Genomic DNA, 16,186 nt, shown 5'->3' with positions numbered 1-16,186 from the left:
CATGACATTGTATCTTTGTGCAAAACAGAATGAGGTGAGGTGAGGTGAAATTGGGTTTAACGTCGCGTCCAAGATTATTGCAGTTATAAAGCGACGTGCATGTACGTGTGTGTGTTTGTGTGGCTGCTTGTACTAGTCCGGACTGATGCCGATTTATAGTGCTAGCCCACTGAGATACCATGCCGCAGTTTAACATGAATACCCCACTCAGACACAGTGTACTGACTCTGAGCCAACCAGTCCTTGTTTTAGCCCCTTAATGCCGAGGGCCATACAGGGTAACAACAAGTACCATCTTTTAACGTCACTTGGTATGACGCGGCCGGGGATCGAACTCCGGACCTTCCGCTCTCCCGGCGGACGCTCTACCACTAGACCACGGAGGTCAAAACAGAATGACTGCAGGAAACATGAAATCACCATGACCAGTTAGCTATCCTTGCAGCTCAAGGAGCAGGGAGAGAATTTAAATTATGACATTTTGTCTATCTTTTTTGTTTTAGGAAGCAAACATTCAAGATCTAGGATCCAAGTTTGGCATCTCTGTTGACTACAGCCGCTCATCAGGAAGAGTTAGACTTCAGGGCTTGACAAATGATGTCATCGCAGCCATGGAGGCAGTACACAAGATTGTACAGGATGCTCTTCGACAGGAACAGCTGTCTGATAAGGCCGAGATGCTGTCATCCTATGTTCAGTGGTCATACATTGATGTAGATAGAGCAGGCTCACACACAACAGTGGAATATGAAAAGATCATCAATCAACAAATTGAAGAAGCCTATCAGAGCAAGAAGTCTTCTGTATCTCTGCCGCCTGACACTAATGGAGACATTTACATTGTTGATTTAACCAGAATGGAAGAATATAATTCAGATTATCCCAGTGATAGAGTCTCTGTCATCAGAAGAGATCTAATCAAAGGTATGTTGGTCTCAGCATCAATGATCAATATCATCAGATTATTTGAGGTTAGAAACTATTGTCACATGTTGCAGAACATATTGTTGGATCCCTCCACATGTGCACACATCATGTGTCTTGTTCTGAAAGGGCTTCATTGGGGGTGCACTCTTCATGTTTGCTTTTGAAGTACCCATGTTTGAGGAAAATATGCATGCATTCTACACAAGTAGATAGTATTAAAGCCATTCTTCACACTTTAACATATACAATGCCTGTCATTGTACATCTGCAAATAATTTTTTAATTTGAAGTTTACACGATATACGGCTTTTCCATTGGACGAGAGAGCGGTCACATGACCGCGAAATTGACATTCATAACTGTATGAACAACACAATTTGACATTCATACGTTTTTCACGAGACCGTGTTCTTGAAATGACGTAAACACTGACGGACTACTTCCACATTCCTGGGGAAACTCCTGGGAATTCCCTAGCAAGAAAACACACATAAGTGTTCTTTCTGATTATTTAGAACCTTTATTCTTGGTCTCAGCGTTTCAGTATACATTGAGAAATGTCAGAGAGCGTGACTGCATGATTGTTCACGAATATCCTCGCATGCTCCGACGTTCATACAGTTTGGCCCTCACTCTATGAAGGTTCATACTCCAATGAACTCACACAAAGTGAAGGTCAATTCCTTAGTAATGATGTAAACATGTGTTCATGTACATCCTGTGGTAAATCAAAATGTAACTCCTTGAAACAAGTTCAACCTTTTAATGTGTCTCATGAACTACCCTATTTACTATTTTTACAGTTTTACCCACTTTAGTATGGAACTTTTATTTTGAGTTAACTAAGTTGTTGTAACACAATGTTTCTATTCTAAGTTCCTGTATTGGAATCACGATAGCTGATGTAAGCTGAATTGATGTTACAATACACTTAATAGCATGTGTATGTTGTTCAGAATTATGGTGGTAATATGTTGGTACCATGCTGCTTGACCCTTGAAGATCCGGGTTAGAATAGGTCTTCACCAACCCATGCTTGTCGTAAAAGGTGACTATTCTTATCATAAGAGGTGATAGGGTGGTCAGGCTCGCTGACTTGGGTGATGCATGTCATTGTATTCCAATTGGGTGTATTGATGCTCATGAGACTCCAGACTCGATTATTTACAGACCACCATCATATAGCTGGAATATTGCTGAGTGCGGCGTTAAACAACAAACAAACAAAACAAGGCTGCTGACATGTATCTATGATCTTCAGGTGCATCATTTGAGGCTCCTGCCAACTGGACCACAATGACAAAAGAAAGTGAAATGGTTCCAGTTAACAATCCCTCTCAAGAGTACACAGATGTTGAGCAGAGTTTTGTGAGCAGCCTTGGAAGATATCCCACCATCTTGAAGGTAGGATCACTTGAATATTTTTGGGCCACATCATGTCGTACTTGCAGTAAAAGCACCCTTGATGCTTACAAAATTGACAAAGTGGAGTGCTTATTAAAGCATACACAAGTTATATTTATTGTTTTTGACATATTGATGTGTTGTTATGTGGCAGGTTCAAGTATTTGTACATATGTACATAGCTCAATATTAAGTTATGTAAGTAATTAGTAAGGTTGTATGAACTCGAAGACATTTAATCAGTTAAATACCTTAGATACTTACATCAAAGAATATAGTATTAATTAGAATATATGTTATCCTTCAGTATTGTATAGCTAAAACATTCATTCCTTAGCTCTGTAACATCAAGTAAGCTTTCTATTAGTTTAGCCTCCGGTTATTGTCACACTGCATGCTTTTGACTTGCAACACTCTTTGCCCCTGCATGCACCAGCCTTGTCTTTTGTCTCGCTGAATTTTGTTTGTTGTTTAATGCCACATTCAGCAATATTCCAGCGATATGACGGTGGTCTGGTCTGTACCAGACAATCCAGTGATTAACTTCATGAGCATCGATCCACGCAAATGGGATATTATGACATGCATCAACCAAGTCAGCAAGTCTGACCAACCGATCCCGTTAGTTGCCTCTTACGACAAGCGTAGTCGCCTTTTACGGCAAGCATGGGTTGTTGAAGACCTATTCTACCCCGGATCTTCACGGGTCTGCCTCGCTGATTTGCCAAGCTGGCCATAGCTACAACTTCAATGTTATGTAGCGGCTATAAAACTACGGAGTCCCTTGATGTGATTCAAACCATGGACCTTCTGGTCCAAGGTCTGATGCCGTGTCCACGTAACCAAAGAGATTAACCCCGTCAGCAAGCTGACATGGTAACGATGTCATCCATGGGATGACTCCACATCCTGCTGCATTTACATTGTATACATTTTAAAAAATCACTTCTAACTTTACTTCTCAAGGAAGGACATTTCTTGTACTCAGTTTATATTTATTGCCGCCCAAACTTGCGCTGTTACAGTATCAAGGCTCTACTGATAGCGTGAATCATAGGCTGAAAAGGCTTTTTCATGATCACTGCGTTATTGAAAAGGAATTTACTGTAGATCTATGAAACTTGTTACAGTCTTCTTTAGGGCGTGACAAAGATTAGAAATGGTCTTGAGTGACCTTATTTAAAGGTCAAGGTCACAGTGAAGGTTATTAGTAAACAATGTTTGCTATTTTCACTTAAATACCTGTTCCTGCAGATATATTTATTAAATCGTATATTATTTCAATTTATCTGACTGTTTATGCATGACATGTGATGACAATCCTATGATTATTGTGGCAGACAGTGACCTCCATTAAATGTGAAACATATGCTATATTTTTGTTGTTCATTGAGTTATTGAATGTTTGTGATTACTCAAGAAGTGTTCACAGTAGTAGGATGAACCAAGTTTAGTCAACAGCTTACCATTTTAACTGACAGGTCCTGACATTGTATCTTTGTGCAAGGGATTGAACATCTTCAGTTTGTGCACATAGTGCAAACACCTTCATGTTTGAGCATGTATCCTAATGGCATTCTGTATGTAGTAAGTATGTTGTGTGAGGATATATATGGGTTTGTTTTTTATTGCCGCACTCAGTGATGTTACAGCTATATGATGTCAGGGGAATAATAACATATCATATGTAGATCCAGATCATCTTTTTGAGGCATTCTACATGTGTACAGGTTACCAGGTTTACTGAATTTGCAAACTCTTTCTAATATGATTGTGAAAAACAATAGCACTGGGCAAAGGATTAGGTATGTCACCCACTATAACAATCATTGAATGAGGGGACACACTGCTGTCGGACATTCATATAGATCACGTTGGCCTCATACACAGTCTGCAGGAAACCATGCAAGGGGACTTACTTGCCACTCAAGTATGGATGTTGTCCCAACTACTTTGGGCTCAGAGACAACAACTCCACAGATTAATTTGAGAGCAGTCTCGGCTCAAGCTAAGAAGGTGGTCATGTCCCAATCCATCACTGCTCCCAAGATCTTCAATGACAAGCTTGGGAATATCGTTGACGAGGTCCGTCAATATACTGCAGAGCCCTTTCAAGTCTCTATGATCAACTTTGCAGTCAAAGCCCAAGGGTCAACTTTTCCTGACAAAGAGTTTGGAGAACATTCCCTGGATGCCACATGCTAGGAAACCTAACATCTCCCCAAGACATGACTAACAGAGGAAGATTGATGTTGCATCTTCTGGTTCATCTCCCTCTGATCTCAAACCTTGGATTTTCTTGTTCAGACACGACTTGCGACTAGACATCCATTGGTCTTTCTGAGCACCATCTATATACGGACACCTCCGACTCGACATGGATGATCTCATGATCCAGGGTTTATGGTATGCTTTAGAGGAGCACCTCCACATCAACTGCAAGGAGATGAAGACAATATTGTATACTCTCTTGAATCGCCTACTCCTCACTCATCGCCGCATACAACACCATAGTTGTGGCATACATCGAGAGGCAAGGAGGGACCAAGTCCAGCTCCCTGATAATGTAAACTACATGATTTTTTGCCTTAGACTCAGATGGAAGCAAGACATATTCCTGGGAAGGTGAACATCTTAGCAGACAGCCTTTCCTAACGAGGGAGAACTGGAGCAACGGAATGGATTCTTAATCAAGAAATCTAACCTCTCTATGGCATACTCCACATCTGGAACCTACCTAAACAATCAACTTCCAGTGTATATGAGCCCAGTGCCGGATCCGATGGCTTTCCAAGTCGATGCTCTGTTGATGGATTGGACAGGCCTCTTGATGGCTATTAATGAATGGAACAGTATACTGACTGTTGGCCAACCACTCCTTGTTTTGGCCCCTCAGTGGCAAGTACCAGGCAGGGTAACAACAACTACCATCTTTTAATGTATTTTGGTATGATGTGGCCGGGGATTGAACCCCGGACCTTCTGCTCTCCTGGCGGACGCTCTGCCACAGAGGAAGTCTCTTGCGGATAAAAGTTTTGAAAGATGAGCTGTCTGCAATTGGTTATGTAGTTAACATTGAAGAGGATTTTTGTTGAAAAAATGTATTATCATCTGATTGCAGCCAAAATACAGGATTATGGCAATGATGTAATAGAGGTATTTATCTAAGAATTATTAACCATTATTTTGATGATTTGTTGAACCTCTGTTTTGGCAAGACAAGCCAAATACATAAAGCCTTTGAAACCAGGGATTGTTGAACATCATTGTTTTCACTCTTCTCAGCCAGCTTCCTGGGTAGAATAGGTCTTCAGCAACCCATGCTTGCCGTAAAAGGCGGCTATGCTTGTCGTAAAAGGCGACTAACGGGATCGGGTGGTCAGCCTTGCTGACTTGGTTGATGCATGTCATCGATCCCAATTGCGTGGCTCGATGCTCATGATATTAATCACTGGATTGTCTGGTCCAGACTCGATTATTTACAGACCGCCGTCATATAGCTGGATTATTGCTGAGTGTGGCATTAAACAACAAACCAACCAACCCACTTCTCAGCCAGCTATGTGCATTCACAGTATCTGCAGTGAGGTTGTCTGTCTGTGAGTGTATTGAATGTTCTTGTTTTCCCTTCTGTGAATCTCATGAGATATAATATTCCAGAAAACTTAAAAGTGTGCTGTATGATTTTTTATGTTTTCAGATTGAGCGGGTACAGACTAAGTTCCTGTGGCAGCAGTATGTTGCAAAGAAACAACAGTTGGAAAAACAGAACCCAGGACATCAGAATGAGACAGTGTTGTGGCATGGGACAGCTGTGGATGCCATTCCCAGTATCTATAAAGGTGGCTTTAATCGCAGCTACTGTGGAAAGAATGGTATGTACTATCCAGGTGGTCATTCAAGAGAGAATGACTGAGCTGCATTAGTCATATTTTCACCTCGCCTAAACTAAAGGCTGAAGTGAGCTTCTTTTGTGGCATTGGTTTTCATTTTCCTTCTGTCCCACCAACTGTCAGTTTACCCTCCTACTGCTGACGTTTATGTTTTCTATAAGAGCAACTCTTCTTACCGGTGCCGCTTTAATTAAACAGTGTAATCACCAGATGCCCATAGTCACATCAGTCAAGATTATGGTGCAAAATAAGCCAATTGTGACTCTGCAAAGAAAACTGCCATCCATATTTCAATACCTTGGAGTGTTGTGCCTTTTAACATATGATGTACTTAACACATGAAGCCATGCAGAAATTTACGTGGATGTTACCAACGTTAGCCTCTCTAATACTTGCTGACAGAATAGCCATGATAGCTATATTGAAAATGTCATTTTTGTTATCACTCAGACATATATATTTTATTGGTAGACAGTAAACTGTGGTTGGATGGGAGATGTCAACTCATCCAAAACTTTTATAGAAGGTAGAAATTTGGGTTCCACTGCACAGTAGTGTAAGCTCAAGCACATGTGTGTTTTTATTTAAATGTTTGCATTTTCTTGAGTTCCCTGGTATCATGACCTTAAATTATTTTGAAATATTTCAAAATATGTTTGACAAATATTACATGATGAATTCTTACTTCCTTTAGCCACCGCAGTAGGAGAAGGTGTATACTTCGCAGTTCAAGCTGCTTATTCAGACAGAAATACCTACGCCGTGCCAGACAGACAGGGTCACAAGCACATGTTTCAAGCCCGGGTGCTCACAGGGATGTACTGTCGAGGACAAGGTGGGATGAGAGTCCCGCCACAAAGAGATGCTGCCAATCACATACAGTTTGATTCTGTGGTTGACAATGTCAGTGGACCTGGAATGTACATAATCTTTAATGACACCCAGGCCTATCCAGAATACCTTATCACTTATGCATGAATTCAATGACCTTTTATATTCTTTCAATGTATTTAAGCAGTATTTGTGTTAACTTGCCTCAGTGAGGCACGAGGTAGGCTCATTCATGATATAGGTTAAGATGGTGTAATTATTGTCTTGTGTGAATTACATAGTTTCTCATCTTTCTTAGGCAAGGGAGTTAACTGTCTGAGAAAGTCAAGTTTCCAGCCTTGCCAAAATAGGCTGGAATTTCAGAGTTACATTTTGACTTGACTAACAAGTCTATGCATAGTCCCATCAAAGTCATGCAATGAACTAGACATCCGGTTCATAAACAACATGGATTTCAAAGTGCAGATTTCCGTTGAATGAAGGATTCGCTAAGCATGTGTACTGGTTGTCGACTGATAATTTCAAAATCTCCTCATGTTTTTCATGAAGGTGCTCAAATGATTTGATGCACTTCGCAGGGTTAATCCTGTTTTATTACAATATAGATCTTGATTATCGATCAGATCATTTTGACTGGGCCACGCTATTTTGTTTCAAGCAAATGCAAGTGATGTGAGAGTGGAATCTGATTGGCCAATAGGAGGGACGTCGAAGGGACATAACTTGTAATAGCCACTGGTGGGGCTACCATGAAGCCATGAAATTCAAGCTTAGTTCGGCAAGGGTGGAAACTGGACTTTTACAGTCAGTTAACACCCTTGCCTCAGGAAGATGATAGTTTCAATGTAGTTAGGGTAATCATTTGTCAGTTAGGATTGTTCTTGTGATCATATTATATTGAAGATACCAGATGGCTTTGTAAAGCAACCTAATTTGCAAGGATTGTAAATTGGTAAGACTGTAACCTGACTTAAGAATTGTTTGTGTTTGCATGTTCCCAGATTTACAGAATTAGTATCCATATTGTTGTTCTTTATTAACTGGCGGCGCCATGTGGATTCTTGATTAGAATTGGTCCCCATCAGCTAGGCTTCTTGTATGGAGCAAGTAAAAGCCAGGCTCTGTGACTGGATTGTGTGTCCTGGTTCCTTGACAGCGTGGAATGGTGCTCACGATATATTCATCATGCTCATCACTGTTCTAGACTCAGTTACTTGGAGGCCGTCACCATACACCGAGCTTGACAATTGCTGAGTGCAGCGTTAAACACCAAACAGACATCAGTTTGTGTATAAGTTTTAGTAATTGTGAACTTTTATCCCAAATTAAATATACTCTTGAATATCTGTGCACATGCAAAATCAAGCAATGATTTCAGTGAATCATATGGGACCTGATTCTTTTTGTGATACTTATATTGCAACGTTTAGATTTGACTATGCTTAGAAATGAGACACTTACAAACTTAAGTGTAGATCAGACTTGTTTAGTTTGATACAGCTGTATTTTCATCAATTTGTATTGATGATTCATATCCAGCTAGTATTGAGACAGGTCTGGAAGTTGATGATTCATATCCAGCTTGTATTGATACCGGTCTGGAAGTTGATGATTCATATCCAGCTTGTATTGAGACAGGTCTGGAAGTTGATGATTCATATCCAGCTTGTATTGATACAGGTCTGGAAGTTGATGATTCATATCCAGCTTGTATTGAGACAGGTCTGGAAGTTGATGATTCATATCCAGCTTGTATTGAGACAGGTCTGGAAGTTGATGATTCATATCCAGCTTGTATTGAGACCGGTCTGGAAGTTGATGATTCATATCCAGCTTGTACTGAGACAGGTCTGGAAGTTGATGATTCATATCCAGCTTGTATTGATACAGGTCTGGAAGTTGATGATTCATATCCAGCTAGTATTGAGACAGGTCTGGAAGTTGATGATTCATATCCAGCTTGTATTGATACAGGTCTGGAAGTTGATGATTCATATCCAGTCTAGTACTGAGACAGGTCTGGAAGTTGATGATTCATATCCAGCTTGTATTGATACCGGTCTGGAAGTTGATGATTCATATCCAGCTTGTATTGATACAGGTCTGGAAGTTGATGATTCATATCCAGCTTGTATTTAGACAGGTCTGGAAGTTGATGATTCATATCCAGCTTGTACTGATACCGGTCTGGAAGTTGATGATTCATATCCAGCTTGTATTTAGACAGGTCTGGAAGTTGATGATTCATATCCAGCTTGTATTTAGACAGGTCTGGAAGTTGATGATTCATATCCAGCTTGTATTGATACAGGTCTGGAAGTTGATGATTCATATCCAGTCTAGTACTGAGCCAGGTCTGGAAGTTGATGATTCATATCCAGCTTGTATTGATACAGGTCTGGAAGTTGATGATTCATATCCAGCTTGTATTGATACAGGTCTGGAAGTTGATGATTCATATCCAGTCTAGAACTGAGACAGGTCTGGAAGTTGATGATTCATATCCAGCTAGTATTGATACAGGTCTGGAAGTTGATGATTCATATCCAGCTTGTACTGAGACAGGTCTGGAAGTTGATGATTCATATCCAGCTAGTATTGATACAGGTCTGGAAGTTGATGATTCATATCCAGCTAGTACTGAGACAGGTCTGGAAGTTGATGATTCATATCCAGTCTAGTACTGAGACAGGTCTGGAAGTTGATGATTCATATCCAGTCTAGTACTGAGACAGGTCTGGAAGTTGATGATTCATATCCAGCTTGTATTTAGACCGGTCTGGAAGTTGATGATTCATATCCAGTCTAGTACTGAGACAGGTCTGGAAGTTGATGATTCATATCCAGCTTGTATTTAGACCGGTCTGGAAGTTGATGATTCATATCCAGCTAGTATTGATACAGGTCTGGAAGTTGATGATTCATATCCCGCTTGTACTGATACAGGTCTGGAAGTTGATGATTCATATCCAGCTAGTATTGAGACAGGTCTGGAAGTTGATGATTCATATCCAGCTTGTATTGATACAGGTCTGGAAGTTGATGATTCATATCCAGCTTGTATTGATACAGGTCTGGAAGTTGATGATTCATATCCAGTCTAGTACTGAGACAGGTCTGGAAGTTGATGATTCATATCCAGCTTGTATTGAGACATGTCTGGAAGTTGATGATTCATATCCAGCTTGTATTGATACATGTCTGGAAGTTGATGATTCATATCCAGCTTGTATTGATACAGGTCTGGAAGTTGATGATTCATATCCAGTCTAGTACTGAGACAGGTCTGGAAGTTGATGATTCATATCCAGCTTGTATTGAGACATGTCTGGAAGTTGATGATTCATATCCAGCTTGTATTGATATAGGTCTGGAAGTTGATGATTCATATCCAGCTTGTATTGATACAGGTCTGGAAGTTGATGATTCATATCCAGCTTGTATTGATACAGGTCTGGAAGTTGATGATTCATATCCAGTCCAGTACTGAGACAGGTCTGGAAGTTGATGATTCATATCCAGCTTGTATTGATACAGGTCTGGAAGTTGATGATTCATATCCAGCTTGTATTGATACCGGTCTGGAAGTTGATGATTCATATCCAGCTTGTATTGATACCGGTCTGGAAGTTGATGATTCATATCCAGCTTGTATTGATACAGGTCTGGAAGTTGATGATTCATATCCAGCTTGTATTGATACCGGTCTGGAAGTTGATGATTCATATCCAGCTTGTATTTAGACAGGTCTGGAAGTTGATGATTCATATCCAGCTTGTATTGATATAGGTCTGGAAGTTGATGATTCATATCCAGCTTGTATTTAGACAGGTCTGGAAGTTGATGATTCATATCCAGCTTGTATTGATATAGGTCTGGAAGTTGATGATTCATATCCAGCTTGTATTGATACAGGTCTGGAAGTTGATGATTCATATCCCGTCTAGTACTGAGACAGGTCTGGAAGTTGATGATTCATATCCAGCTTGTATTGAGACCGGTCTGGAAGTTGATGATTCATATCCAGCTAGTATTGATACAGGTCTGGAAGTTGATGATTCATATCCAGTCTAGTACTGAGACAGGTCTGGAAGTTGATGATTCATATCCAGTCTAGTACTGAGACAGGTCTGGAAGTTGATGATTCATATCCAGTCTAGTACTGAGACAGGTCTGGAAGTTGATGATTCATATCCAGCTTGTATTTAGACAGGTCTGGAAGTTGATGATTCATATCCAGCTTGTATTTAGACAGGTCTGGAAGTTGATGATTCATATCCAGCTTGTATTGATACAGGTCTGGAAGTTGATGATTCATATCACAGGTCTACACAGTTGAGAGGAGTTATGTGTTAAATGTACATTGATGTATGTGTAAATCTGTTTCTTAATATTACCGGTTAATTTGACAGTATTATATTTAAAGTTTTGAAACAATATGATACATGCTATCTGCAAGTAACAGCTCTTCACTGAAACCACATTATTATTAATCTCTCAGTTATCTTTCAGCTTTCAATTTATCCTGTATCTTTGAATGTGGCAGTGATGACAGTGTCCTCTTTGTCTTTATATATTGTATATTTGTTATTTTGCTGGATTAACATCATCAATGTGAACTTATGTCATGGTTCTTTGTGTGTGGTTAACACTTTATTTATGCCAATTTTCTACACAAAGTTGAAGACCGCCTCTGTGGTTTAGTGGACAGAGTGTTTACCTGGAGAGTGGAAGGTTCAACTTGGTAGTTCGATTCCAGACCGTGTCATACCAAAAGACATTAAAACATGGTACTTGTTGTTACCCTGGCTGGCACTTGGTATTCAGGGGATAAAACAAAGACTGGTTGGCTCGGAGTCAGTATAATGTTTCTGAGTGGGGTATCCATGTTAAACTGTGGTATGGTAAATAAATCAGCTTTCACAATAAAACAGGCATTAGTCCGGACTAGTACAAACACACACACATGCACACATATAATACATGGTAACACCAGAAATGGGCTTCACACATTGTACCCATGTCGGGAATCGAACCTGGGTCTTCTGAGTAATGAGCGAATGCTTTAACCACTAGGCTACCTGACTGCCTCCACTCAAAAGTAGAAGAAAGTTTTATATTTATTAAAGCTTTAATGGTAAGACATTACAGGAAGACAGTTTCACATTCAAATTTACCTACCGGGTATGCCATATACTCCGATTAAAACATACAATTAATCAGATACAGGTATAAACAATGTGAATATGTTAGCAACTATTTATATGTTGCTGTCCTGTTAAGGTTATACACCGGTGTTATGGAATATTTCATCATGTGCATAGAATTGGATATGTATACATTTTCCTATATCAATAGTATGCAAATATACATATTCATACACAAGCAAAATGTGAAATTTGATTTCTGTGTAATATTTTACTCCAGTACACAGTCTGAACAAAGTCTTTCTTCAGAGTTCATGTCTTGGTATCTTCCAGTTTTTACAGCCAGTTTTAAGACTGCTGCATCTAAAGATTCTTAGATGAAGAGACATAGAAACTCTGAAATAAATTTCAATATCTAAAAGGGATTTAAAATGTTTACAAGAATATGAGTTTGATAGATTGTTAACCTTGCTGCACTAGGTTTGTTGTAGGTTGTCAAATAGTTTGTGTATGAACATAGATATTAACATGCTTTTATCATTTATATACTTGGATATCCATTAACGCCACCACTTTGGTGCACTTAGTACACAACCTTCTTTGACAGCTTAGCTGTACTGTTGTGTTGCAATTACATCTTGAAATGTGTAAGTGTATCCATCTTGTCTCCTTTAACATGGCATGTGATGCTTTTACAATTTTGTATGCTAGATATGCATACAATTAATAGCTGTGACTCAAATGTTATGATAGAATACTTAACATTACAATCATGAAGAATGTATTAATCATAGATATTACATATTTATGACTGGGAAATATGGTTTCACTGTCAATGTTTATTATTGGTCTTGACAACATATATTTGTGACGAGTTGGAATGTCAGAGATTTACATGGTATAAATTTAATCTAAAAAATCTAGTTTGGCAGTACAAAATGACAAAAGTGTAAGGAGATGTGCTTCTCCACCATGGAAATCGTTGACCCAGGTGAAATGAGATGAGAGATGCTATATGAAGGTTACCTTCATCCTCCAAATTCTATATTAATTAAGCTGCGATATAACTGGAATACTGTTAAAAGCGGTGTTAAACCAAACTCACTCACTCACTATATTAATTAAAGCACCATTTCTATTTGTCTCAGATTTTAGCATCTGCAGTAATTGTCTAACATGATAGAGTACCATAATAGATGTAATTCTTGACATGTCATTCTCTAATTTTAACATTTGTAAATAATGTTGATATAATCAACTGTGGTCTACTTTTTACTTAAGGTTTTGAGAGTTGAAATGGCTTCTCTTACATGGCAATCATGATGGTTGTTTACGGTTGGCCCTCTACATAGCCAGATATGATGTATTAATATGAACATGTGTGAAAACTATTATTTCTTTTGTTGATTCTTCTTTACCCTTGAATGACATGTTTTGTATAATATTATATTCCAGAAAGATTTAGGTGAGCTACAGAGCCTTGTGGTTCTATTTTTGAAAACACTACATTTATGACAAGAGGAAAAGAAAAACAATATGTATGCCAGTACAGTCATGTCCTCTTCAATATGTTCATATTCTTGACTACATCAGTTTCAAAACATCATCCAGTGTCTGGCCAAGAGCACATTTACCTACAGATCACTGTACCTTTTCAAATATCAAGATACATGCTAGATGACAAATTACTTGTGCAAATATGTTTGATTGCAATAATCCATGTAACTTAATAGAAAAGGTGGTAAGGCATTTGTGTCATGGTACCGATGTGAAATATGTCATAGTTTTTGCTATTGGATTTAGCATCATAACCATGGATCGGTACATACAATAATTGCTTTTGTGTGTGTTTCCAACACTTTATCTATTAGTCAGTACATTTAACTGGATTCTTTCCTCAACATTTAGCCCATGGAGATCATTCAAAACCAGTGAGAGAGTCTGTTCCAGCCTGATAATAATGTTTTTTAATATGATGATAAAGGAAATGTATACACACCATGCTTCAAGAAAAAACAAACACCAGCAAAAATTTGCAGGGATTCTCCCAGGATATATTTTCACATCCATTCACACAGGAAATCTAATATGAGTTTAGAATGTGATTCAAATAATATTTAGAACATTTATTTGTTTTATCAACAAGTACAATGTCCAATACACAGTATGTATTAATATGGTAATCAATCTATCTAGATTTAAATACTTCAAGATAATGTGAATAAAGGTTTTTGAGACTTTGGACAGTAATATCAAGGTCAACTTCTAGGTAAGAGCCTGAAAAGTAATTAATTAGTAATTACATTTTTTGCTCTTAGATTCAGGATTATAACAATGGAAAGGTACATGTGGAACATGCTTTTGTGTGTGAACTTCCACCCCTTATCTGTTTATGATTCCATCTTATGCATCTGCGTGTCGTTCATTTTAGTTTATTACCTTTCATCATTGATATTTAAGTTGTAGCAAAAAGGACACGGTAGCTGATCTTGTCATTATCATCAATAAACTTTTTAAAAATAATTAAGTCTTTTCTGTAATGGTTGATGGATTCAGCTGAAATTTTGTGTGTGTGTTGCTATGAGAAGAGGGGTCAAGTTTGTTCAAGGCATCAATGTGGTTGCAATCTTAAATTTTTAGAAAAGGATTGAAACATCGTCTCCAAAACTTAAGGACTTTGTGGATTGAAAATTGTTGGTTGAGGTGATCTCCATTTCAAGTTTGTTTCTTGAATCGTGATCAGAGATCAAATGTGGCTGCCATCAGACATTTCACAAAATACAGAAAATCAGGCATGTGTTGTTTCTGGTTTCCTGGTTGCTGTTTTGCAGAGCTCTTTGTTTCTTGTTTTGTCAAACAACAAGGTATATGAAATAAGCACAACATTATTCAGCCCATTGATGTTCCTTTCAGTATTGAAATCAAATATGCTGCTCTGAATGCTTCATTTGTTCAACTTTGCTGAGACTTTAGAAACATCAATACTGATTAGCTGATTGGAAAGTTAACGTGATTGAACCAAATATAATGGATCTTCCCGAAGAGAGGTACTGGTATTTGATTGGAGTAAAATATCTTGTCGACTTTCATAAGAGTGGCCTTTCATGTGGTACCATTGTTTAAATTTTGGCCTTTATTTGAATACTTTTCCCTTGATGCTTCTATTGTCTGGTTGAGGTTGTTGTGTAATGTCGGATGGATGTCAGAGGCACATGTATTTGTTCATCATGTGGCTCCTTCCAATTGTTGACTACATGTATACCATTAAATAGGGAACATGTAATGTGTGTTGCCTTTATATCAGCCTATGCTTTGTCTCTGAAGGAATACTTTGTGTAACACTTGCATATTTAGAATAAACTTATGGTACATGTTAATTTTCCTTTTTATCATCATGTCAACTTTATTTTGTACAGTTTTCACAAAATGACATCTTTGTTAATAGTAGCAGGCTTTGAATAGGTGTTTTCAGAAGAGATATAAAAAACTGGAGTTCATTTGAGAGTGACATCCAAAGAAAATGGGCTGTCCTTCCAAAGCATGTGTCACCAAGTGATGAAGTTTATGTTAGTAAGTGCTTACTAACAGACTCATTACTAATTATTCATTTAGTCAGGACCGCCTCTGTGGTCTAGTGGTAGAGTGTTCACCCTGAGAGAGGAAGGTATGGGGCTCGATAAACGGAAGTGTCATACCAAAAGATGGTACTTGTTGTTACCATACCTGGCACTCAGCATTAAAAAAGGTAAAATTGGTATCAGTCTGGACAAGTACGAGCAGTCACACACACATGCATGCATAATATTGGATGCGATGTTAAACGCCATAATTCCTTTGAATACCCCACCAATATTACATCATTGTCATAAATTCCCAGTGGTGCTTGGGTAGCCTGGTGGTTAAAGTGTTCCCTCGTGACGCCGAAGACCCGGGTTCGACATGGGTACAATGTGTGAAGCCCATTTCTGGTGTCCCCCGCCGTGA

General features: G+C 38.7%; 1 protein-coding gene across 3 annotated transcripts in view; it reads left to right on the top strand.

Moving 5' to 3' along the window:
* Nucleotides 1–15,579, top strand: part of LOC124121153 (protein mono-ADP-ribosyltransferase PARP14-like) — a 76,985-nt gene extending 61,406 nt beyond the window's left edge. For all 3 annotated transcript variants that reach the window (XM_048388639.1, XM_048388640.1, XM_048388638.1), the window contains 4 exons: nucleotides 504–924; nucleotides 2,189–2,331; nucleotides 6,032–6,206; nucleotides 6,919–15,579. In XM_048388639.1, coding sequence (XP_048244596.1) covers nucleotides 504–924; nucleotides 2,189–2,331; nucleotides 6,032–6,206; nucleotides 6,919–7,202 — 1,023 coding nt within the window. In that variant the 3' untranslated portion in view covers nucleotides 7,203–15,579. The remainder of the gene's footprint in view (nucleotides 1–503; nucleotides 925–2,188; nucleotides 2,332–6,031; nucleotides 6,207–6,918) is intronic.
* The last annotated feature ends 607 nt before the right edge of the window (nucleotides 15,580–16,186 follow it).

This window comes from Haliotis rufescens, unplaced genomic scaffold (assembly GCF_023055435.1).
Source record: "Haliotis rufescens isolate VD_foot unplaced genomic scaffold, xgHalRufe1.0.p SCAF_75, whole genome shotgun sequence".
Lineage (NCBI taxonomy): Eukaryota > Metazoa > Mollusca > Gastropoda > Lepetellida > Haliotidae > Haliotis > Haliotis rufescens.
Note: the sequence above shows the minus strand (reverse complement) of the source record. Positions and strands in the feature narration are given on the sequence as shown.